Genomic DNA, 26,361 nt, shown 5'->3' on the forward strand with positions numbered 1-26,361 from the left:
AATAAATGATCTAGTCCATCTTCTAATACTGAAATTTTTTAATTATAAATTAAATTAGTTTATATGATTATTAATAATAATTTTAAAAATTATATAGTGATATTAAAAATAATAGAAATTATCTATAGATATTACTAATAATAAAAAGATTAAAATAATGATATTAAAATTAATAGAAATAAGAATATAAATTTATAATTGTTTTTAAATTATTTATTTTATATTTTATTGTATTTTTATTAATTTTATATGTAGATATTAATTTAAAAACAATGTTTAAAAAATATTCATATAGATATACAATAGCTAGATTAGCGATATACAATAGCTAGTAAATTATTCACACAGATGTAAAATAGTTAGATTAGTAAATGTTATAATTATTAAAAGTTTATTAAAATTTAAATTAATAAATTTAGTAAATTATTCACACAGATCTAAATTAGTTAGATTAGTAATGATAAAATAATTATTAAAAATTTATTAAAATTTAAATAAATAATTTTTTTGTCAAAAATTTATTATTTTTTACTATTTACCATTTTTAAATTCCATAATTTCTTTATCCATTTCGCTTTGTCCAGTTGTTTCTTCGATTGTAATACTTTTCATTTCATCTCCATTATTTTCATTTATTATTGCATTTTCACTTTCATTGGATTTATTTATTAATAAATAATCAAGCTCATCTTGATTATTTATTAATAAATAATCAAGCTCATCTTGATTATTTATTAATAAATAATCAAGCTCATCTTGAAGTACTGCAATTTTTTAAACAATAAACTATGTGTGTAAAATTACATTAAATAAAATTATTTTTTATAAATTAACTAATTAATTATTTTTTAATATTTACCATTTTCATATTCGTCGCCTTGGCTAATGCTATTATTTTCATTCATTACATTCTCACATTCTCTAACTATTTCACTCTGTTCAATGCCATTATTTTCATTCATTATATTCTCACATTTATTTGATTTATTTAATTTTTTATCCATGATAATACTTATTTTATTTTTTAATCAGTCTATTTATTTCATTAAATAAATGACATTTAAAATGTGAAACCAGCAAATAGTCATTAAATACTCACGTCAAAAAATATAAACTATATATAGATTATTACATAAGATTTAATTTTTTAACGCTATGTGTATGTATATCTATATATCTATGTTTGTGTGTGTGTGTAGATATAATAAAATGGATAAATGTGGATGAACACATACTATCATTTAATAATATTTTATATCTCAATGTTTTGGAACATTCTAAACACAATGTTGTATAAATCTTCAAAAAAATATTCATATTTCATGTATTTAACAAAATTTTATATTTCAATGTTTTGGAACATTCTAAACACAATGGTGTAGAAATCTTCAAAAAAATATACATATTTTTTTAAAATTAAAATTTTATAAAAATCCAAATTTTTCATCGATCATCGCAAACATAATAATTTTAAACATTTTGATACCAATTTGGTGAAAATCAGTCCATAAATGCGCGCGCGCGTGGGTGGGTGCGTGATTTGGGGTTTTAAACTTTAAAAAACCATCATTTTCGCCATTCCCGAAAAAATTTAAAAATTTTGGTACCAATTTCTATAAAATCGGTCAACAAATATATGAGTTGATGGATGGGTGCATGGGTGGGTGGGTGGGTGAGCAAAACTTAAAAAAACCACATAATAGCCATCCTCGAAAAATTTGGAAAATTTTCTTAACAATTTCTATAAAATCAGTAAATATATTTTTGAATGCGTGGGTAGATGCGTGGGTTGATCGTAGTATAAAAATTTAAAAAAAACAGTAGTCAGCCCCAAAAATTTTTAAAAAATTTAATATCAATTTTGATAAAATCGGTCAACAAATATATGAATTGATGGATTGCTGCGTGGGTGGATGAGTGGGGATATAAAACTTAAAAAAAAACCATAAAGGTACTTATATATATATAGATTATATAAAAATCTGTCAATGAACATGTGAATACACCAATTTCGAGAAAATCTGTCAACAAATATATGAATTGATGAATTGCTGCGTGGGTGGATGAGTAGGGATATAAAACTTAAAAAAAAACCACAAAGGTACTTTATATATAGATTATATAAAAATCTGTCAATGAATATGTGAATACGTGGGTGGGTACGTGGGTAGGTGAATGGGTGGGTAAAAGTTAAAAAAAACAACATAGTAGCCATCCCCGAAAAATTTGCGAAATTTTGGTACCAATTCCGTGAAAATCGGTCAATAAATGCGTGAATGCGTGGGTGGGTGTGCGTGGGTGGGTGTGCGTGGGTGGGTGTAAACTTAAAAAAACCTTTAAAAAACCACAAATTAACGATCCCCGAAAAATTTGCAAAATTATGGTACCAATTTTGTGAAAATCTGTCAATGAATATGTGAATATACGTGGGTGAGTGCGTGGGTGGGTGCGTGGGTGGGGGTATAAAACTAAAAAAAACACATCGTCGTCATCTACGAAAAATTTGCGAAATTTTGGTACCAATTTCGTGAAAATCGGTCAATAAATGCGTGAATGCGTGGGTGGGTGTGCGTGGGTGGGTAGAAACTAAAAAAAACCACATTAGTAGCAATCCCCGAAAAATTTGCAACACTTTGGTACCAATTTCGAGAAGATCGGTCCACAAATGTGAAAGTAGTTCGCGGTCAGACAGACAGACGGATGGCACTTATATATAGAGATTAGTTGCGAGGTTGATAATATCCGTGTTACATATTATCCAACGCATGTCTTATGGATGTATGTTTGTGTGAAAAGTAGGCCTGGTTAAATGATTTTGATTTAATAATTTTTCCTTTGTTATAATATTTCAAATATATTATAATATTTCAAAATTTTTATTTTTTATTACGTTACGCTATATAATTCATGAGCGCGAATTATGAATCATATGTATATGTATATCCATGATTTATTATCACATGTTCTACTTTTGAAAGTATTTGGAGATAAATTTAAATAAGTTATACATGCAATTATTAAAGTAATCAAAAAATAATATTTTGATATATTTTAATACTATCGAAAACGAGTAGTATATAAAAAGATTAATTTATTTTCATAAACTCTTGAAAGGAATTTACATGTTTTTTTTTCACTTTTAACTTTATTATTTAATGTAATTGAATTTAATAAAAAATGGAAACCGTAATAGAGATAATAAAGTATTTGTCGAATTAACATATGAATTATTGTATTATTACTTAAAAAGATGACAGCAAAGTTCTCTTTTGCGCTAATAATGTTGTTTGGCGCTCACTTTAGTTAATTAATAAGTAATTAGAAATAATTTAGATGTAAGGTTAATAAATATAGATTTACTATATGTTATCGATTGTCACGAGAAGTCGGTGGATCGCGATCGGCTGTGTAATCAATAATTCGACTCACTTATCGGTGCTGCCATCGTCGATCCACTGATGATACCTCGTGAAGAATTTGCGAGCTTTTTGCTGGGTCTGCTACACGCTTGCAGGGAGACGATTGGAACTCACTCTCGCACGGACCGCTCTCGTACTCACTTGCGACACGGAGCTCTCGCATTGTGGATGCCCGATCTTTTGTCGACGTCAATTACGCATGGAATTTCTGCTTGCTTGCTTGCATGAGCTCTAACCTTGCCTGATAGCTTTGCTGCATGGAATCAAAGCTAAGAAGAACGAGAATCTAAAGTTTCGAGGAACCACGAGGACCGAACAGCGAGATCCCAGGTATGCACCGTGCGGTGAGTCGCTATCGTTCGCTAATGATTTGATATCGATTAATTCATTGCCGCGCTTTGTCGCTTGTCGCTTTTGCAAATTATTACCGAAATTCATTCTCGATTTTCTATTCGCGAGCCGCTAAGTCTTATACCCTTCGCGTGTAAAATTGCTCGATACAGTCCATTTTTAGATTCGAATAAAATAGCAACTATCGCTTTAGGAGGAGACTTGAACACACCCTCCAAACAAATGTATATATACGAAAATGATTACATTACTACAACGTAAATTAATTACGACAATTGAGTTTGCGCAATATGTATTAAATAGCCTGATGAAAAAAGATATTTGTTTGTATTTCATGTCTTTATATATCTTCCGTTCTATATACTAAAAATTTATGAAAGATTTAATGTGAAAAGAATGTAGATTAATATATGATGAAATGATGCTCGAAATTTTACGTGGTTGTTTGCAAAATGGTATAGGACTTTTCGACTCAGTTTAACGAGATCTACTTGTATATTTTCAGTGTGACACCTTACGTCAGACACCCTGTATATATTCTATCCTATTGCTTAAAGTTCGTCATTTTTTAATCGTTCATTGTCGTATTAAATTATGAAAAGTGAAAAATCATTGAATATTTTTCTTGTAAAATATATGAAAAATATTAGTTTTTTTCATATCTATTTTATCTTATCTCAAAAATACATGATGGAAATCCTTAAGAATATAGGCTGCAATAAATATAATCTCGAAGACTCTTTCGATTTGTAATTATAATATATTATAAGTTAACAGATATACAGAGTATTTTCGATCCCATGAATACATTTCGTAATTTGTGACTGAAAAATAAATCGAAAAGTTTTGAATTATATTTCTTTCTGCAAAGCTTAAAAAAAATTATCAAATAAAAATTATTTTTCAGTGTTTTTCAATAGGCAGACATATGTCTATGAGTTGATAATGAACGTGATATAGTCACATATCATTCGTCATATGAACTTCGTCTGCCTAAAGACTCAGGCTGGTTATATGATTTTTATTTAATAATTTTTTTAAGCATCAGAAAATCTTTTCAAAATCTTTCATTTTTTATCAGGCAATAACACAATATAATTTGTAGGCGCAAATTATGAAACAAATAGGATACATAGATTCTTGTGATTAATTAACACATGGTCTACATTTAATTATGTTGAATGAATTATGAAACAAGTGTAAATAAGTTATACGTGCATTTACTAAAGTAATTAAACAGAACGTTTTCGGCATATTTTATGAGTATTGAATACTAGTGGGGTACTAGTGGGATGTAAAATATCTAATTATTTTCATAAACAACTAAAAATATTTACCTGCTTTTTCACTGTTAATATCATTATATTATTTAAAGTGTCTTAAATTGAAAAATGACAATTGTAATAGACACAATAAATTATTTGTATTGGTAATTAACATGCGAATTAATGTATTATTAAATGGATAGATGTCAGAAGAATTATTTATCTTTTGCCTAAGAATATCTATAACGTGATGTAATGTAACTGATAACGTGGAAAATGACTAATTTACTACTACGTAAAACAATTACAATAATTATTCCAATTGGATTTGCTCAATATGTAGTGTAGCTTGAAAAAAGATGTTCATTTTTATTCCATTTGTTTATATATAGATATATATATCTTTAATTTTACTATAGATTTATGAAAGATTTAAAGAAAAAAATGTAGATTATACACTCCGCACAATAATTAAGGGATCAAAAAAATTATCTAACAAATAGACAAATTTTAAATAGTTGTAACTTTGTTTCAAAAAATAAAAATTTTAATTTTAAAAAAGGGTTTCAAAACTTGAAATCTCTACTTTTGAAAGGTTTTTCACAGCTCTTTTTCACTTTCTTAAATTCTGTATTTTTTATATACAGAAAATGATGGACTTAACGAAATTGGAAAATTTTCTTCTCACTTTGTAGACGTGTCGCATGCACAAAAAAATTTGAAAAAATTTTTTTACTTTTCTACGTTAAAGCCTGAAATGTTCCCTACAAAATCGTTTTCTAAAATTTAAATTTAAATTTTTCCATATCAAGTAATCAAGAATTGAAGAGAAAGTGATCACTTTAATCATTTATAACTCTTAAACTCTGTTAAAACTCCGTTAAAAGTCATCGTACAGCAATTTTAAAATTGAATTTTTAAAGTTGAATTTTTGATCCATAGTATGATATAGTGGCCGAATTTTCTTTTAACTCGTGAACTTCTTTACAAATAGGTAAAAATAACGAAAAAATTCGCGTATTTTCTCTTTTTTGTTTAAACTTCGAAAAAAATTACGCAAGGTGACTAAAAAAATTTATTAAAATTGCTGTACGATTATTTTTAACGAAGTTATGAACGATCAAAATAAAAATGATCATTTTCGCTTCAATTCTCGATAATTTGATAAGGAAAAATCGAAATTAAAATTTTGAAAAACAATTTTGCAGAGAAAACTTCAGGCTTTAATGCGAAAAAGTCAAAAAACTTTTTCAAATTTTTTGTGCATGTGACACGTTTACAAGGTGAGAAAAAAATTTTCCATTTCGTTAAGTTCGTTCTTTTCTGCATGTAAAAAATACCAGAATTGAAGAAAATGAAAAACAGCTGTGACCTTTCGAAAGTAGAGATTTCAAGCTTTGAAAACCTTTTTCAAAATTTAAATTCTTATTTTTTGAAACAAAGTTACAGCTATTTAAAATTTGCCTATTTTTTAAACAATTTTTTATCCCTTAATTATTATTAGTAAGGAATGTATTTTACTCCGGATTATTCCGTCAGAATTCATGATAAATCCTATCCATCCATCCATCCTATATGAAAAAAGTCGTGAAACGCATGAAATGCTTGTTTGGAGTCGAAATGTACCGCGTGTATTGTTGCCTCTTTTCCGCGTATGTGATTGGCGGTCGTGAGAGAGATGTGTGAACGTAATCACCGAATTCGTAGTTCGGTGACAGTTTGGTGACGTTTTGTGACACATCGTGAGTGGGGTTCTTATCTTACTTGCCACTTCATTTTTATAGCTGTTATTATTTCGGGAGAAAGTGTTAATTATAAATGAAAAGTTTTGCCGACTTCTTATTTGACGTATTTTGATGGTGCATTGATGGTGCACAATGTGAAATGAGACGCAGCATATTAGTTCGTGAAACAAGCATGATATAACCTCTAACAGTATTACTTTTTATTCAAGGAGAAACTCAATGTTATGAAGTAATTAAATAATTATTCAATTAAATTGTGTATATACAGGGTGTCCGGTAATAGTCACGCCAACCGTCGTGTGCAGATTCCTGGGATCATTTGGAGACGATTTTTCCTTAGCAAAAATGTCGAGACACCAATAATTTTCGAGTTATAAACGATTGAAAATAAAGGGTTTTTCGCAAACTAAGCCTTGTGGAAATAAAATAATAATAAATTCACATTCTTCAGTTAATTTTAGGTAGAGTTTACTTTAATAGAATTTTAATTTAAGGTTTAGTTACAAAGATACATGATGGTAAAAATTGAAAACATGCAAAAAATAATGACCTCCCTCGACATTTTCGCTGAGGAAAAATCGTCTCCAAATGATCCCAGGAATCTGCACACGACGGTTGGCGTGACTATTACCGGACACCCTGTATATATATACAGTGATATTCCATCTCTTTGTGTATTTAAAAAAAATTTCAATTAACGGCAGAACTATTAATCGCTGAGAGAAACATTAAAAATATTTTAATTGTATCGGTCGTATGTATTCCGTTAATCCATCTCAAATAGAATTGTTTCATTTACGTATACTTTTACTACATGTTAAAGGAGCTACGAGTTTTCAAGAATTAAGAACAGTTAATAACGAGATACATCAAACTTTTACCGATGCATGTTTAGGATTAGGACTCATAGAAGATGATGAGGAATGGTATCGTGCAATAAATGAATCAAAAGTTTGTGTCGTATGGTCATTCACAACACTCGCGCTGTTAGAACCTTAACCTAACCCGACAAAGTCTTCGTCGAACGCTCTTATAATTCGACGGATACGTCTGGGGGCTTAACACCCTACTTTATGGCCGCGTTAATTCGTGGGTGAATGAATGTGCGACGACGCCTGAGGTACTGTAGTACCTGAGTCGCACTATAGTGGTTGAACGAATGTGTGACGACGCCTGGGGTACTATAGTACCTGAGTCACACTAAAGTGGTTGAACGAATGTGTGACGACGCCTGGGGTACTGTAGTACCTGAGTCACACTATATTTGAAAGAATGTGCGACGACGCCTGAGGTACCGTAGTACCTGAATCACACTATATTTGAATGAATGTGCGACGACGCCTGAGGTACTGTAGTACCTGAGTCGCACTGTATTTAATATGCGCGATCGCGTTTTTATTGAACGAAATATGACTTCTCTATGCTCTCTATGCTCTCCACTCGACCGACTGTCTCAGACTATATTTTTCGCCTTCTCAATGCGTCTTATTTCGTCGTTCTGCCCTTTGACTGTGCGTGACTGGTTCTCGATCAACAAACGTACCGTGAATATCGCTCGCTGCTGTGGTGGTCCCTTTTTGAAGACAAGAGCGACGACAGCCGAAATGCGTGGAGAAGAAGAGAGAGACAGACACATCCGTATTTATATACACGCATATTAGAACCGTTTTCTTTTTGGTATGGGCTCTCAGCCTCGTCGTGCACGACCTTTTATATTCGCATGTATTATAATTATATTTGTACGCATCATACTCCTCCCGTTGAGAGGATGTCGATCAACCATCTTTTTTGGATAGGACGCATAAACGTCTAACGTATATAACGCATGTAACGCATGAAATTGAATATATAACGCATGTAACGCATAAAATTGAATACATAACGCATGTAACGCATAAGACTAAATATATAACGCATGTAACGCATAAAATTAAATATATAACGCATTTTTTTTTTTTTTTTTTTTTAACATAAGAGTTGCTCTCATACGGAAGCAGATTTATCGCCTTGGCTTCGATTGCGATTCTCGCTCGTTTGGAAGGGGACATAAACATTTCGTAGTCCTCTTGACTTCTCCGTTCGCTGTTTTGATGGTGGCTGTCCGGGATATACCGTCATCGCCTGGATACAGTTTGTTGATTCTATCCAATGCCCATTGCGTGCAGGGTAGATTTTTATCTTTGATGATTACTACTGTTCCGACATCAAGTTTTGATCCCTTCTCGGCCCATTTGGTGCGCCTTTGGAGCTCGTTTAAATATCCGAGGCTCCATCATCTCCAAAAATCTTGGCGCACCTTAGATATATGTTGCCAGGAGGACAATCGGTTTACTGGAACAGATGACAGGTCGCCCTCCGAAAGGGTTGTTAGTGGTCGACCAATAAGGTAATGCGCGGGTATTAATACCAGTATGTCATTCGGGTCGAACGAAAGAACGGTTATGGGTCTAGAATTGAGGATACCCTTAATCTCAATAGTAAATGTGTTCAACTCTTCGAAAGTGAACAAGGAGTCGCCCACGACGCGCTTGAAATGGTGTTTAAACATTTTGACCATTGCCTCCCAAATCCCCCGAAACGGGGGGCAAATGGGGGTATGTAATACCAGGAGATACGGTGTGTATTCGCATATGTATTGACAAGCTCTTTGTGTTTGTCAGAATTGAGTAAGGCATACAGTTCCTTTAGTTGATTATTCGTGCCTACAAAATTTGTCCCATTATCGGAATATATATTTTCGGGTATTCCACGTCTCGCGATAAATCGACGAAGGGCCGCAAGAAAACCGTCGGAGGAAAGGTCAGAAACGATTTCCAGATGCACAGCCTTTATGGACATACATACAAATACACATATGTACACTTTTATTCGCGTTCGATTTCGATATTTCTTCTTTTTGATATAAAATGGACCGCACAAATCTATCCCCATGTTGTTAAAAGGTGCTATTTCGCGTACCCGACTTGTCGGAAGATTTCCCATCTTGTATTCGACCGCGTTGGCTCTGAATCGTAAGCAGCGGACACACGTATGTATTATTTTCCGCACTTGATTTTTGCCATCAAGTAACCAAAATCTCTGCCGGATGATATGTAACGTGGTCTGAATACCAGTGTGGTAATGTCTTTCGTGAGTTTCGCGTATAATTTGATCCGTTATTCGGTGTCGACTCGGTAATAATATGGGATGTTTTTGTGAAAACGTTAAATTTGACATTTGAAGGCGCCCTCCGACCCGAATCAAATCGTTTTCGTCTAGGAAGGGGTTTAAGTTAGTGATTTTGCCCTTGTGTAATGGACGCGCGTTTTCGAGCGCCTTAATTTCATCGTGAAATTGTTGGGCTTGAAGGATTTTTAATATGCGTATCTCCGCGTTGTTAATCTCCTTTATATGTAATGTCTCGGCGTATTGTGTCTTGGTTCGAAATCGGAGACAGTACCCAATTATTCGACATAATTTTGAGAAAGAAGAATATCTTTTAAATATTTTGGGGTCGCCGATTGTTGTTGTTAAGCAAATGTTTTTCTTTAACTCGGGTATATCGATTATGGGTGTTGTTACGTTGCACCATTCGCACTCGGTTTTAATCAACCACGAAGGTCCCGCGCGCCAAGTTTTATTACGTAAAAATGCATAAGGCAATTGGCCTCTTGAAATCGCGTCCGCTGGGTTATCTTCCGTTCGGATATGCTGCCATTCAATTGATCCGACAAGTTCCTTAATTTCGGTCACTCTATTCGCGACGTAAGGTTTAAATAAATGTGGTGGTGTTTTCAGCCAATGTATTACTATACTGGAATCGGACCAAAATATCGTTTTATTGATTACGAGTTTTAACGAGTCATTTACTTCTTGGTATAGTCGCGCTAATAACAGCGCACCGCATAACTCGAGTCGCGGTATGGTAACGGGTTTTAATGGTGCTACTCTCGATTTTGCGCATAACAATTTATTACTGACCTCGTTATATTTCCCGATCGAACGTACATATAAGCATGCCCCATAACCGATGTTACTAGCATCGCAAAATCCGTGTAATTGAACGTTATAATATTCCGTTGTTAATAAATGACGATCGAATGTAACCTGACGTAAGGAATTTAATTGTCGTGTGAATTCCTTCCAATCCGTATAAATACTCTGTGGAACTGATTCGTCCCAGTGTACCTCACATCGCCATATGTCCTGCATTAGTTTTTAGCGTAAAGTACTATCGGCCCTACTAATCCTAATAGGTCGAATATTTTCGCAATTTCGGATAGAATTTTACGTTTGGTTACCGTTCCGGCAATCGCAATCGGATGTGCGGAATAACAAATTTTGTCATCTCGCGCACTCCAAAAAGTGCCTAATGTCTTTAAAGAACGATCGTTATTCAATGCAAAATTTGTATGCAATACGTTGTCAGCTAAATCGTTAATCACGCGCATTTCGTTCGAGGCCCATTGTCTAATGGAGAATCCGCTCCGCCTTAACAACGCGATTACTTCGTTTTTAATTGCCCTTGTCTCTTCGACGGTGTCGGCACCGGATAATAAGTCATCTACATATAAATGGTTTTTAAGAATTTCGGCCGCCTTTGGATACGCGTGTTGTTCGTCGTCCGCGAGTTTCTGTACGGTGCGAATTGCCAAAAAAGGGGAGAAAGCAACGCCAAAAGTGAGCGTATTCAATTGAAATGTTTCGATTTTATCATTCTCCCGCCACAAAATTCGTTGGTATCGTCGATCATCCGTGTTTAATAATATCTGACCATACATCTTTTCTATATCTGCTGTGATGGCGTAACTGTACGTGCGGAATCGGATTAAGTGCGAAAATAATTTGTTTTGAATCGTGGGCCCTACCATCAAAATTGTTCTACGACCTCTCTAAGCCGAGATATGGGTTCTTAAAAATCATCAAATTTTGCAAGTTTTAAAGCGCTCCTCTAATTGTTTTGCGTAGTGTATATATAAAATACTGTGAAATACTTTATAACGCGTCATCTTGCTTACATTGATTTAGTGATAGATAATTGCTATTGCAACAATTATAAATAAATTACTCAATATATAAATCACTCAGTTCCAATATATTTCTTCGAGTCCAAAGCAATCCATTTTCTCTAATAAAATTCTCAGATAATTGCATTGCGATGCTAAACAATCTTTTTCAATTTTATTCCATTTTACAAAGTATAGTTATTGCATGTTCTTTTCTTTTCTAACTGAGAAACTGTAATCGAAACCACTCACTCGCAAAATTAATTAATAAACACGTATTCTTCAGATTTTAACAATTTACTCGCTAATTGCAATTATATACACAAAATCCCTTGATATACATAACTTTCAATACACTATTAACTCCTCGATGCACACAACTGTCAAAATAGGCTATGATACTCGCTCACGAAATAAGCGCAACGACAGAACTAATCGGCAACGCGGAAAAGAGGCAACAATACATTTCGAGACTTTCGAGATGACTTCGATACATTCGAGTGGACTCGAATGTATCGAAGTCTTTACGATTACTACGATGTATTCGAGAATCAACTTAACATGCCTTTTTTAGAAAGGGATTTACTTTATCAAAGAAATGTTTTTGTAGATATCTGAGGCGAAAATGAACATGATGTTCTCTAAATTCTCATCAATTATATTATCTATATATAATTTTAATTACAACAATATGTTCCGATGGGGTAAAAATACAAGGCACAAATAATTTAACTGTTTGTCGTCAAATTGTGAAATAATGCCACTTTACTATAATATAGATTTAAAATTAATGCTTTTTAATAACTTCTATGGTGAGATGAATGCGACAGTTTATATTAATTGTACAATAAAAAATATAACTTTACATCTATTTACTGATTTAAATATAACGAACATGATGTTCTCTAAATTCTCATCAATTATATTATTATATATAATTTTAATAACAAATGTTTTGATGGGGTAAAAATACAAGGCATAATCAATTTAACTGTTTGTCGTCAAATTGTGAAATAATGCCACTTCACTATAATATAGATTTAAAATTAATGCCCTTTAATAACTTCTATGGTGAGATGAATGCGACGATTTATATTAATTGTACAATAAAAAATATAACTTTACGTCTATCTACTGATTTAAACATAACGAACATAAAGTTAAAAAAGACTAATAGAGATATAATCTATATGTCAAAGAATATATCTTTATGGAGAGGAAACTTATTCTCAATTTTGACGACCAACTTGAGTGTGAAAATTTAAAATGTGAAATGTACACTCTGTACATACAATATGCCATATGGAATTTTACACTTGGACTAAACATATGAAAAAGATTCACAAATTACATATGCAGACGAGGAAGGACATCAAGTAAGTAAATATAAGAATATATTAAAAATAATTATGATATATAGACAGGGTTGGGCAGATACTTCAAAACAAAATATTTAAATACAAGATACAAGATACTTTTTGATATATATTTAAATACTATTTAAATACTTTGGTTTTGATATATATTTAAATACAAATTGTATTTAAATATTATACATTTATAAATACTTTTAAATACAATTATTCTTCAAATTTCCTGATTATATATTGAATTGTATGAAAATAGAATTAAAAGTAAAATCAGCACTTTGAAAGAGAGATAAGTTCATTTATTTTAACTTTAAACTTCATAAAATAATAATAATTAAAATAATAGACATATAATGGCATATATATTATATAATTTATATATTATATATAATAGCATATATTATAGTAATTTAAGTATAGGTTTTTTAATACAGTATACATAGAGTATACTCTATTTATTTATCATCATTACAAACTATAACTTTGTTAATTCTTATCGTCTTTTAAAAATACCAATGTTTCAAACATTTTGTCAGATAGAAGGCCACGAGTAGGCGAATATATAAATCCCGCAAAAAAAAAAAAACAGTCTCTCTACAGGAGCAGAAGAACATAGACTAGTATCAAATTTTATAAACGCCTTTTTCACACGCGGGATAATAATGTAATTACATAAATACATTTAAATACAAGATACATTTAGATTAAATAATTAATTACAAACTTCAAGATACTTGATTATTCGATATTTAAATACTGTATTTAAATAAGATACATATCTAAATACGTATCTCAGATACTTTAAGATACATATCTGCCCAACCCTGTATATAGAGGATGTTTCAGTTTGTATATGTACATAATTATTATATGTATATGTTATATGTTACATAATAATATAAAAATATAATATATAATAATATAAATTAATAATAAAATGTGCCAAATATATTTTAAAAATATTATCTGTATATTGCACTGGTACAAATTCTGCAACCCTTTAAATTTCGTACCATCAATATTGTTAAATAGTTGTGATTATGTTAAGCATGTCGTTTAAATGTTGCAGATGGTTATTTTCAAACCAGCCGAGAAGAAGCAGAAAACTATTTCCTTCTTTCGACGAGAAATTTCGAACCATTTTTAACATATCCGTATCACACGACCCAAACTTCAAAGCTTTGTCGAATATGCCGGAATATGTACATATAAATAATTTCGAGACACGTACAGTGTTCCATACTACACCTGCGATGTCGCCAAACGACAGCGCATTTATCTTATTCGAAAAATTGTACCAGGTTCTTAACGGTTCTTCGACGGAGAATATAGTCAATATGTGGTGAAGTTCACACTTGATATCACATATGAAATTCGCTCAATGTTGCTGGAAATGTGATAACTGTTTTCCTATTTGTTAGTGGTTGCTGTGTTTTATTCTTTGCAGGTTTTTGGCGCTTGGTCGTCTGGATGGTGACCCGCCACCATCTTTTCGAGTTAGAGGCCGAGGAGCTGCTGGAGTTATCCGATGGTAATCCTTGCCCTCCCAGCGTGGTCACAACGTGCTGTTCGCATGTTGGAAGTGGGGACCTGAAAAGGTCCGTTTTTATATTGTGGATTGGGGGGGTTCAACTGACGAGTCTCGGACTCGTCTAGAATTGGCCCCCTCTTCAGCGTTTTTAGCGAGCATTGGGCCTGCACTAGATGATGGGTCGCTTAGGCGGCCACTCCGTCCGGGTGGCAGGGAAAGGGAGTGAGGGCTCCTAATCTCATTGCACGTCACCCCCGGGACGAAGGGGGAGTTGGCAAGCAATCCTGCCACTCCTCAATACCGCCCCTCCAGGGAGGAGGGGGGTAGGGAAGAAGATTAGAGGGCTTGCCCTCAGGACGAGCCTGAAAGGGCCACGTCCAAGCGAGGGCCCCACCTGAAGTAATGCGTAAGCGGTTCCGGGTGGGTGCCCTCCATGCGCCAAGGATGGTTTTTAGCGGGTATTGGGTCCAAGCCTGGTAAGGTTAGGATCGTGAGTCCCGCACTACCGCGGTAAGGCCTTCGGGCCACCCTCCCTCAAGGGACCGCGGTGTGCGTAAATGCATTTTCCATCGTCAAAAAAAAGAAAAGAAAATTATGACAAGGAAAAAAATAGTTTAAAAAAATTAGATAAGAATAAAAAAAATATATTTCTATTTACATGCTGAAACCGGAGGAAAAGCTAATACGCCAAAACCAGGGGATGAAGCAGGAAGCAGCCAGACAGCGTCGGAGGAGGCGAATCAGATCTCAGCAACGTCAAAGGTGATTCAGCGGTTGCGTATAGTACGTATAAAGTTCGTTCTTAAGCTCCTGACTTCGGAAATATTCGAGATTTCCCCCAAAAATATGACCAATGATATATTCAATCTATAAATAATAGATACATAATAAAGAAATGTATGTATTCAAAATTATGAGATTTATTTAAACGAAAAAAGCTTAACCTTATCTATTTTGTTGTGAAAATCTGTTATCTGTTTTCTTTGCATTTACGAGGGTAAGTCAAAAAGTAAAGGGACAAATAAAGAAAAACACATTTATTTTAACCTATGTGAAAAATTTACATATTTTTCTACATAATCCCCACCAACATCGATACATTTGATCCACTGCTTAAGGCCATCGCACACGGATTTCCGTAACCGTAAGCATAAGACGTAATCATAAGCTCGAGAACCAATCAAAAATTAGCTTTGATCTAAATTATTCCGTAAGATCAGAAATAACCATAATCTTAACACGTAACATGAATTTCAGTCGGTTGAAATTTTTACGTACGAAGAATTGTATACATATATATATGAGTATTGCTACTAAAAGGTTATGGCACATCTCTATTCTTCTACTCGATTTATGTTCATTGCATGACATATGTATACATATATCTGATTTATGTATGATTTGATATTTAATAATTTTAAAGAATATTAATATGTAATATATATAAATATATACACATATTTTAGACATTAAATAATTCTTACGTTACTTCTTATGCTTACGGTTACGGAAATTCGTGTGCGATGGCCTTTAACAAGCTTCTGTATTCCATCCTGGAAGAAAGATTTGGGTTGGGTGTGTAGCCAGTTATGCATCACTGCAATGACCTTCTCATCTAAAGAAAATTTTTTTTCTCGTAGTATTTCTTTTCTTTTTTTTTTCTCGTAGTATTTCTTTTCTTTTGTTTTCTTTTTTCTGTTCATCTTTTCGGTTTATTAAAAGAAGCACTACGAGGAAAAAATTTTTCTTTGGATGGTTAAATAATAGATAGGTAATAAAAGATAGGTTAAAATAAATGTGTTTTTCTTTATTTGTCCCTTTACTTTTTGACTTACCCTCGTATATTTTTTTAAAATTTTATTTTTAAAAAATAATTTTTTTTAGAAAAATATAATTTTCAACAGAACCGTATTCTGATTTGGAAAAGCAAGTATTTCTTGAAATTTTAAAAAAATACAAACATATAATTAAATACAAAAATAAATACAAATGACTCCACGTTGAAAGAGAAATCAAAGGCTTGGTTGATTATTATGGAAAAGTAACTCTTCTTTAATTTCTACAAAATATTAAATTTATTTTATTACTTTTATACTACTTTTATCAATTCTGTTTAATATAGATAGTTTTGTATTATAGAAAGATGTGCAGCAGTTGAGGAAGTATTGGTTTAATTTAAAACAGCTCAACAGAAATATATTATAACTACAAAAATATACACCTGAAAGACAATCAAGATTTCTCACAGAAGGAAGAGCAGAAAAAAATATTGAAGAAGTAGATTCAAATGTTTTAAACATTTATCTCTAATTTAAGTAATGACAACAGCACCAACCATTTCGTCAAGTAATTTTTGTACACAAGAATATGAAGGTACTTGTCTCTGATTTAAGGACAACAGCACAAATGATTTCTTTGATTAATTTTTAATTAATTAATTATTTTATTTGATATCTGATAAAAGAAATAATTAAATTGAATATTTTAGATTGACAAGAGAAAGTTTTAAAAACAATTCAGCAGAATTCTTCGACAAGAATAGATAACATTACTAGTGGACAGCAATGAAAAAAAAAAAAAATTACTAATATCATCTAATAAATTACAAAAAAAACAAGAAGAGTTTATTAATTAAATTACGATTAAAAAGTTGTTCTTAGAAAAAAGAGAGTTACAAGAGAGAGTCGAATTAACGAAATTCCGAAATAAAATAAAATGCTCAAGAAGAAATATAAGCAATGACTTACCTTTCAACTAAAGAAAAACTTATTTTAAAATTTTAGGGAAAAATGTTATGTCTCAGATAATAATAAGTAAGAATAAAAGTTTTATATCATTATAACTATTAAATATTACTAATTACATATTAAGGAGAAATATAATAAAAAAATTATAAGGAAATATATATTATTACATTACATTAATTTTTGTTATTATTGTTCGTTATTACATTTATTTTATGTTATTACATAATTATATTTTTAATTAAGAATGTTAAATATGATTAATAATACTAGTCACAAAAGAAGTAAAATAAGACTACTAATTAATAAAAAAAATAATTATTTTCTTTTTATGTTATAAGTATAATTATTTCCTTTTAAGTTATCAGTGTCATATGCCATATATATGTATGTATATATATAATATATATATACCTATATATATATATATATACATATATATATGTATAATAGTTTTAAAGACAATTTAATATGATATACGATAATTATCTTATTTAAAATACATTTATTTAAGAACATCTTTGTACAAAATGTTTGATTTATTATTTTCTATTTCTATTTATTATTTTCTTTATTATTAACAACCTAATATATACATTAAGAATGTACATATTTAGATGATACAGGATAAATATAATTATTCAAAAGAGTGATTGATTCGGAGCATATTTTAATCACTTACTGTAATGAAATAATTTTAGTAAATAAGAATAATGTAAAAAAAATATATTTTGCATATGTATATTATATTTGTTTTTGTAAATAAACTAATAGAAAAATATATTTCTGATCAAATTATAAGAAGTATTAGTAAAAATAAAAAGTTTATTTAAATACATAAAAAGGCATAGAAAAATATCTACAGGCTATCCCATAACTCGAGGTTCATATATTAAGGGCGTATTATTAAAATCATTTAAGGTTAACATTGTTTAATAAACAAATGTCTGTAAATGTTTTCTAACAAAACTACCATTGAAAGTTGATGTAAATATTTTGTAAATATTTGAAATATTTTCTGTCAGTCTGGTATTGTTTACATATTCTATCAATCAATAGTTTGTACAGAACAATCTCGCAATGAAAATAAACTTGTAAACAGAATCATGAATGCGGCAAGTAAATAAGAATTCTCCTGGTTTGAACTGGAGCGAACTGTTAATTAAATCATTTTTACGCGAAGTAAGAGCATCTTTACATCTGTAGGAAATAATTTTAACAGAATTTTTAATACATTTGTAAATAAACAAGTTAAACAAATTAAAAAAATAACAATTAAATGTCTTCTTTCTTTCCTTTTTTCTTTCCTTTCCTTATCAAAATATATAAGTATGGCCAAATAGCAATTGGAATTAAATTATGAAAAATCTAAAATATTTGAGTTAATATTAGAAATTATGGCCAACTATTCGAGCAAATACTTAAGTAAAAAAATAAGAATAAAAAAATTAAAAAAATAAAAATAAATTAAAGCAATTAGATAAGATATAATGATAGCATGCTTTATTCGTTTTTTAATTAGAAAAACATACGTTTCGACTTCACTTAGTCTTCCTCAGTGTAAAATTTATAACCATTAAAAACTATGTAAAACTAAATTATACAAACAATCATACCACATTCGGTTATAAACAAGTCAATAAGAAGCCTTAAGTCTGTAATCATAGTCATATTTTAAAAATTATTTCCAAATTTAAACTGAGCTGCCCGGCATAGCGAAGTAACCGTGTAATCCAGCCAACAATTTCGTCGTTGGGAAGCGCGAAGTTGCTGTTTTAATCTGGACATGTCAATTCCAGCCAAGCCGTTCAAAATATAGTGAGAAGTCAAACATTTTGAATAAAGTACTTAGAGCTGTCATGGGCTTCTTATTGCTACGGAGTCTAGGTCGTGACTGTCACACAAAACAGCAACTTCGCGCTTCCCAACGACGAAATTGTTGGCTGGATTACACGGTTACTTCGCTATGCCGGGCAGCTCAGTTTAAATTTGGAAATAATTTTTAAAATATGACTATGATTACAGACTTAAGGCTTCTTATTGACTTGTTTATAACCGAATGTGGTATGATTGTTTGTATAATTTAGTTTTACATAGTTTTTAATGGTTATAAATTTTACACTGAGGAAGACTAAGTGAAGTCGAAACGTATGTTTTTCGAATTAAAAAACGAATAAAGCATGCTATCATTATATCTTATCTAATTGCTTTAATTTATTTTAATTTTTTAAATTTTTTTATTCTTATTTTTTTACTTAAGTATTTGCTCGAATAGTTGGCCATAATTTCTAATATTGTTTTTACATTAAACGAGCTTGATTATTATTACTATTATTATTACTCTTATCTTAACAATTTTATATTTGAGTTAGTTTTTTTTTAATTTTTATATTTCTGTAGTACATTATATTTCTGTAGAATTTTAAAAATATAAAAAACAGGTATAAAAACAGTTACACAATTGTATAATAACATTTAATTATAAATCTTTAACGTTTTATTTTCATAATTGAGTCAGTATAAATTTATAATGCGTAATTTAAACATTAATAATACGTAATCTAAGCAACAACTTGACAAGATAAATATTATGAAACCCAAATAAATTTATACTTATTAACAGTTTCCATTGTGTTATTTTTTATCAAAATGTATCACATATATTATATTACATATAATATACGATATTTTACTTTTTTCTTTTCACATGTTATAACGGTTTGCCTTTTCTCGACGCCTCGGATCAGTTCGTCAGTGTCAGGATTCGGGAGAAGGGAGAAAGTCAAGCTCGGTTATCCTTTACAAAGATAATTTTTATTTAGCAAGTTATAGTAGTTGGCAATACAAAGCATTAATGTACAACATGTGGCAGTATTTACAAAGAATAGATTTTTCTAAAGTCATTATATTTATAAAGTACCGCAATCCATTGTTACATTGGAGCTAAAATGGTGTTAGATGATGTAAATAATGGACATTTTGTGTAAGGTATTTATGCAATTTTTTGCGATTTGTAATTTTATCTTTCTTCATTCGCAAAAAATTATATTATAAAATACATTTCAAATAAATATATAAATTCGAAATTGCCGTTTAGCGTGGAGCCTAAATGGCGGAATTTCGATACAATTGCGGTACTTTATAAATCTAGTAACTTTTTTCGCGCGTCGTGCTTACAAAGTAGAAGCTCTGACAAGCGCGCGGTGGTACTATACTGTATCACCGACGAGATACCGTCGGTGATTGTATCCAGGGAGAGATTATACAGTTTCTGAGAGTCGTGATATCCGATAGCGGGGGTTCGATGCGGGCCTGGTGCCACTCGTTGCTGGCACTAACAAGCTACACAAGCAGTGGAGAAGGATTTTACAAGCGTTTTATAGACAGAGATCTGCGCAAAACGGACAGAGTTTTTGTCCGAAATCTGCACGATCTCTCCCTGAATACAGTATAGTCGTGTGTACAAAGCGGAGGCGCCAAAAGACGCATGGCGGAACTTATTATTAACTATGCGGTATATGTATACAAACGGGGTTGCCGAAAGGCGCACAGCTTATTGACTAAACGGATGCAGAGGAACCGTCCCAGCGACTGAAACTCGGCCTAGCAACGAGTCGCTTGTTGCTTCGGATCGGTTTGGATTTCTTAGCGGTCAATGATATGGCCGAGGTAGCGGAGGTTCGTTCTGCAGAAATGACACTTCTCCAGGTTGAGGCAAAGCTTGGCGTTTTGTATGCGGTAAAAGACCTTGGCCAGGTGTTGTAGGTTCTCTTCGATGACGATGTCGTCCAGATAGACCAACGGTTTAAGCTCTAGGTCTAGGATTGCATTCAAAAGGCGCAGGAATATGCCGAATGCAATCTGAACGGTATGATCCGGAACTGAGGCCTCATCCCAGTACGATCGAATGCTGGTCGACTCTCGGGTGCTAGAGGAACCTGTCAATACCCGCTCTTGAGGTTCAGTGTGAATAGATATCATGACTCCTCGTAATTTTATCCCCAGGATGGCGATGATGTGCAGTAGGAAGTACGCATTTTTTTTTTTTGGTTCATTCAATTTGCGGAAATTAATACAGAATCAATACGTCTTTCTTTTTGGCGAGTACGATGGCAAAGTTCCAGATGCTGCACTGGAGGATGCTTCAACTATTCCTTCGGCTTCTATTTTCCGGACCTCTTAGTCTATGATTGCCTGGATAGCGGGATAACGAGGGCGGTACCGTTGTTTAATCGGAGTCCTCAGTTTTTCAATCGAATCCGAGGTTCGGCCTGGTCTGTCGGTCCTTGCACGAATTTGGGTAACTCTGCTGTCAAGAATGCTAGTTGTTTAGGGCTTCTGTCGTAGTACCCCGAGTTAATGTCCGTCGTGACGGCTTTGGTAGGTATGGTGTCGCGGGTCCGAGAGATTGGAGGCAATATGATTTGCAGCTTGGTCCATAGATCCACGCCGATGAATACTGGGCTGTTGAGGTGCGGTAAGACGAAAATCCACTGTCGACGGAACTCCCTGCACTGTAATTCCAAGGTTGGATAGTAATTAGTTAATTAATTAAAAGTTAAATAAAAAAGTTAGAAAACTAAAACTTTTTATTTAGCTTAGTTACTTTAAAATGAGTTAATTTTTAACTTTTAATCTAGTTATTATTAAACTTAAATTTAATTTCTTTCTTAAGTTAAAAATTTTTTTCATCTCTGAATGTCATTATTTTTTCTATAAAGTCTTAAACATTGGACAATAATTAAATTTTTAATAACAATTAAATTTTAATAAAAGCATTCTTTTATGATATATGTCATTCTTACATACATTCTTCTATTATGAAATAAATGAAGGTACTATTAGATTTTATTTTTTTCATAATTGTAATCACAAAGAAAAAATACATTCCTATATAAAAACCAAAATTTGTTATTTCGTTATTTGCTATTTTATATAAATTCTAAACAAATTGATAAATAAAATATTAAATTTAAAAATTCTAAAGTTATGACATTTTAATATAATATAAATATTAATGTTTTTAAAAATTAATTTTTAATTTAACTTAAGTTAATTTAATCTTAACTCAACTTTTAACTGTGAGTTAATTTTTTCTTCATAAAACTTTTAACGTAACTAAATTTATTTTATAAGCCATTAACTTTAACTTAACTTAGTTTTAAAAAATAATTAACTTACCCAATCCTGTATAATTCGAGCTTTGATGGTCTCGGCGATGGAAACCTGTGTCCCATTGGCCAAACGAGAAGCAGCCGGATCAGCTCACTTATTACGTCTCCTTGGCGGCTATGTAGCTGATAGTTTGGGTCTATATTTGCATATAATTATTCTAGTTGATCTCGGGCTCAGTATCCCCGGCGCGCTGCATCATGATCAAGATTTCGGTTGCATATTTTTGGAAGGCTTTCTTTGGTTGCTGCTGAAGTTTCTGAACGATTTGTCTCAATTGGCGCTTGTATCCGCGCTGGAGATATTGTAAAGAGCGCAGCAGAATTCAGACCAGCTGGTCGTGACAGTTGTAGTACCACGCAGGAGTTTGGGCAGTTCCAGGACCAGTTATATGCCGAGCCGTAATTCCTCTATCCGTTTCAAGAATATCAAAGGAGTTTTCTCGTCAAAGTGGCATCCTCACTTGCATTTTGGTTTATGACCTTTGCCGGAAGTCGGTAGAGTCAGGGCGTTCCTCGATGGGTGGCAATATCTTGCCTTTGTCGGGTACGATGAGATGCGTTTCAAAGAGTGCCAGGTGTGTGTTTTAAACGCACACATGACCATCTTGTCCTTATATAATTAGTTCACCCACACGGGCATCTACGTAGGTTTAAGCGAGCTGGAATCTCCACTGAGCAGTTCCCTGTCCGGGCGTCATGTAATGGTTTGCCTTTTCCGACGCCTTAGATCGGCTCGCCAATGCCAGGACTCGGGAGAAGAAAGAAACTCAAGCTCGCTTATCCTTTACAAAGAGGATTTTTATAATATTTAGCAAGTTATGCAATACAAAGCGGTTAATGTACAAGCGCATGCGGCGATATTAAAAGATTTCTCGCGCCAGACTTCGTTTAGGCGAAGGGCTGGTCAGCCCATGAGGCTCTAGTATCGGTATCGTTACAATGTCTCATGTATGTACATACGTATCGTCATAAATATACTAATAATTTCAAAAATTATCGCATTCGCTTTTTATGATGATTAATTATTGAATTACTCATTGATATGAACAATAAAAAACAAAATAAAATTTATTTTAGATACGTGAATATTTAAAATATAATATGCAAGAATTATTTTCAAATGTTTAACACAAGTTAACAACACGTTATTTTGAGATTCACAATCAACTGAAATTCTTTGTTCTAACAATCCGCGACAAGAACATTACTTATATATAATTAAAAACATTTTTGAAAAAATTCTTGCTTATGTTTCTTTTATAATAATTATATATTATAATTACGAAATACTGATAATATAAATATTAATGTTTAGACGACAGACAGTTTTTTCATGAATTTTTATGATTTTATGATTATGATTTTTATTCATAATTTATATATATGTGTTAAGGTGTTATACTACGAAAAATAAGCGACTTTCAAAGAGCCTAAAAATAAGCTTTCTATTCTCTTAAAATTAATAATTTATATTATATAAATAAATTTGTGAAATATAACACGTTCAACTACAACATGTTTAACATAAATTAAAACTCATTCTAAATATATCATTTATAAAGTATCCGAGAAGTTAATATAATAGTTTGTAATAATTTTTTATATATTTATAACCTAATTATTTATTACTTACTTGTTGTTTTGACGTTGTTGTTAACATACTTAATGTTTTGAATTATTTTTTGATTGTTTCTAATAATATTGTAAATATCTTAAATTTATCTAGTTATCGTTAAATTGACGCTTATATTATCTAGTTTTAGTATTTGTAAAAACATTAATTATATTCACATAATATTTTCATATACACACACACATTATACATTATACATATATACATTATATATACTATACATATATATATATATATATATATATGTGTGTGTGTGTGTATATATTTGTTTATAAAATATTTCTATATTATAATTATAAAATTCTCATGTCTATACGATCGAAATGATTATAACACGACAAAAGTTTTAAGGCTATTTTGACGAAAATCTCTGGTTAATTTAAAAAAAATCTTTTCTAAACTATTATAAAAAATAAAATTATTAATACTTTATTATTAAATGTATAATTTTAACGACGGATTTTTATTCTTTGAAATTAATCATAGATTAAGTTAACTATAATAAGGATCATAAACACAAAATAACCTAATAAATTTTGTAAACATTTTTCTGCATACATACACACACTCACATACACATAAATACACAGACATATACACTCTTCAGCGATATATAAAATGTTAGAGATTGTTATTATTTATACATTACTAATTGTCAGACTTATTTTATTTATAGATAAAAATTATGATTAGTATGTTACTAAATTTTTATTGCTATTTTTGAATGCTCTAACACATTACGTCATAGCAAAAAAATGTTTAAGTAGAACATTTATTTGCTATAATAATTTTTGTATACCGTTAAATTGTGGAGAACAATGTTAATAATAATAATATAACAATAATAATAACATAATAATATATTATATATATTATATTTAATTATATGTTATATTATTATTACTTTATTTTAATATTATAATATATTCTACTACAGATATTAAGATATTAAGATATTAGAATTCTTCCAACGTTACAACTGGAACTGACAAAATAATTATATGTATAAAATGTGTCATAGAGAGAGAAATAATATGATCAAAATATAATAATGCTTATAATAAATTTATTTATCTATTTAAAAAATTATATTAATTATTAATAAAGAGAGAGATTAAATATAATTTTTTAACAATAACAATAATTAAAATTAATGTTACTGATTTGTACATTTTTAGAAATGGTGTTATTTATGACATATATATAATATTTTGGACAGACAGGTGTTTATAGCGCTATAAAGTGAATTTTTTTTAACAATAATTTTATTATCAACTTTTCATTAATACAGATTAATTTTCGTATCTGCACATTATTAAATTAATTTTTACATTTAATTTGTTTATGTAGATGCAAAAATAAAGCATGTCGAGAATGAAATTATTGTTGGAAAACATTTTTGCTCTTATGAGACGTTTCGCTGTTATGATTAAATACATAAATTTGAAATAATCTGATTCACTCTACATTACTCTAATAATCTTATTTAGAAATTACTGTGACTTTGACATTTTATAATATAAGAATTTAATTTCTAAAAGATCTAAAAAATATATTATATATCGCGGAAATTTTGAAACACTACACATGTATATATGTAATAAGTTTTAGAAGTAATGTCGCAAACTGGATATTACATATAAATTTTTTTATTAAGTACAGTTATAATATGTATATATTTTTGTATTGATATAAAACTTTTTCGTGAATTTGACGATGTATTGTATTGATATAAAACTTTTTCGCGAATTTTATTCTTCAATAATGTCAATCGAAAGAAATGACCGTTTGATATATACTATATTATATTCTGTTTTAATTTAGTTATATAGGAATGTTTTCTTGATATAAATGCGATACGAATAATTAGTTTGATTATGTAACATTTGACAACAATTAATAAATCATTAACATTACTTGTACGAAGCTTTCAATGGATATATGTAGATAACTGAAACATATATATGAAGAAAACATGTGCTTTCTTTTGATTAATTTTTTTAATATACAAATTATATGAAAAGACGAGCTCTCGTTATTAAGCAAATTAAGTTGGACGAAATAATTAGTTTATTAACTTGGAATAAATTAATGCATTTAATTGTTCTTCAAAAAATGATATTTGTATTTTTGAGGGATAATAA

At 30.9% G+C, this 26,361-nt stretch overlaps 2 protein-coding genes across 2 annotated transcripts; both read right to left on the reverse strand.

Moving 5' to 3' along the window:
* Nucleotides 1-8,779: 8,779 nt before the first annotated feature.
* Nucleotides 8,780-10,971, reverse strand: LOC145948182 (uncharacterized). The gene is made up of 3 exons (XM_083057918.1): nt 9,739-10,971; nt 9,077-9,307; nt 8,780-9,028 (listed from the first exon to the last, which is right to left on the reverse strand). The coding sequence occupies exons 1-3, from the start codon at nt 10,969-10,971 to the stop codon at nt 8,780-8,782; spliced, it is 1,713 nt and encodes a 570-aa protein (XP_082914044.1).
* Nucleotides 10,971-11,540, reverse strand: LOC145948180 (uncharacterized). Its single transcript, XM_083057917.1, has one exon. It carries the CDS (start codon nt 11,538-11,540, stop codon nt 10,971-10,973), a length of 570 nt encoding a protein of 189 aa, XP_082914043.1.
* Between the last annotated feature and the right edge of the window lie 14,821 nt (nt 11,541-26,361).

Source organism: Prenolepis imparis, unplaced genomic scaffold (assembly GCF_030444845.1).
Source record: "Prenolepis imparis isolate NDT839.2.m4 unplaced genomic scaffold, iyPreImpa1.0 SCAF_272, whole genome shotgun sequence".
In the NCBI taxonomy this organism is placed as follows: domain Eukaryota; kingdom Metazoa; phylum Arthropoda; class Insecta; order Hymenoptera; family Formicidae; genus Prenolepis; species Prenolepis imparis.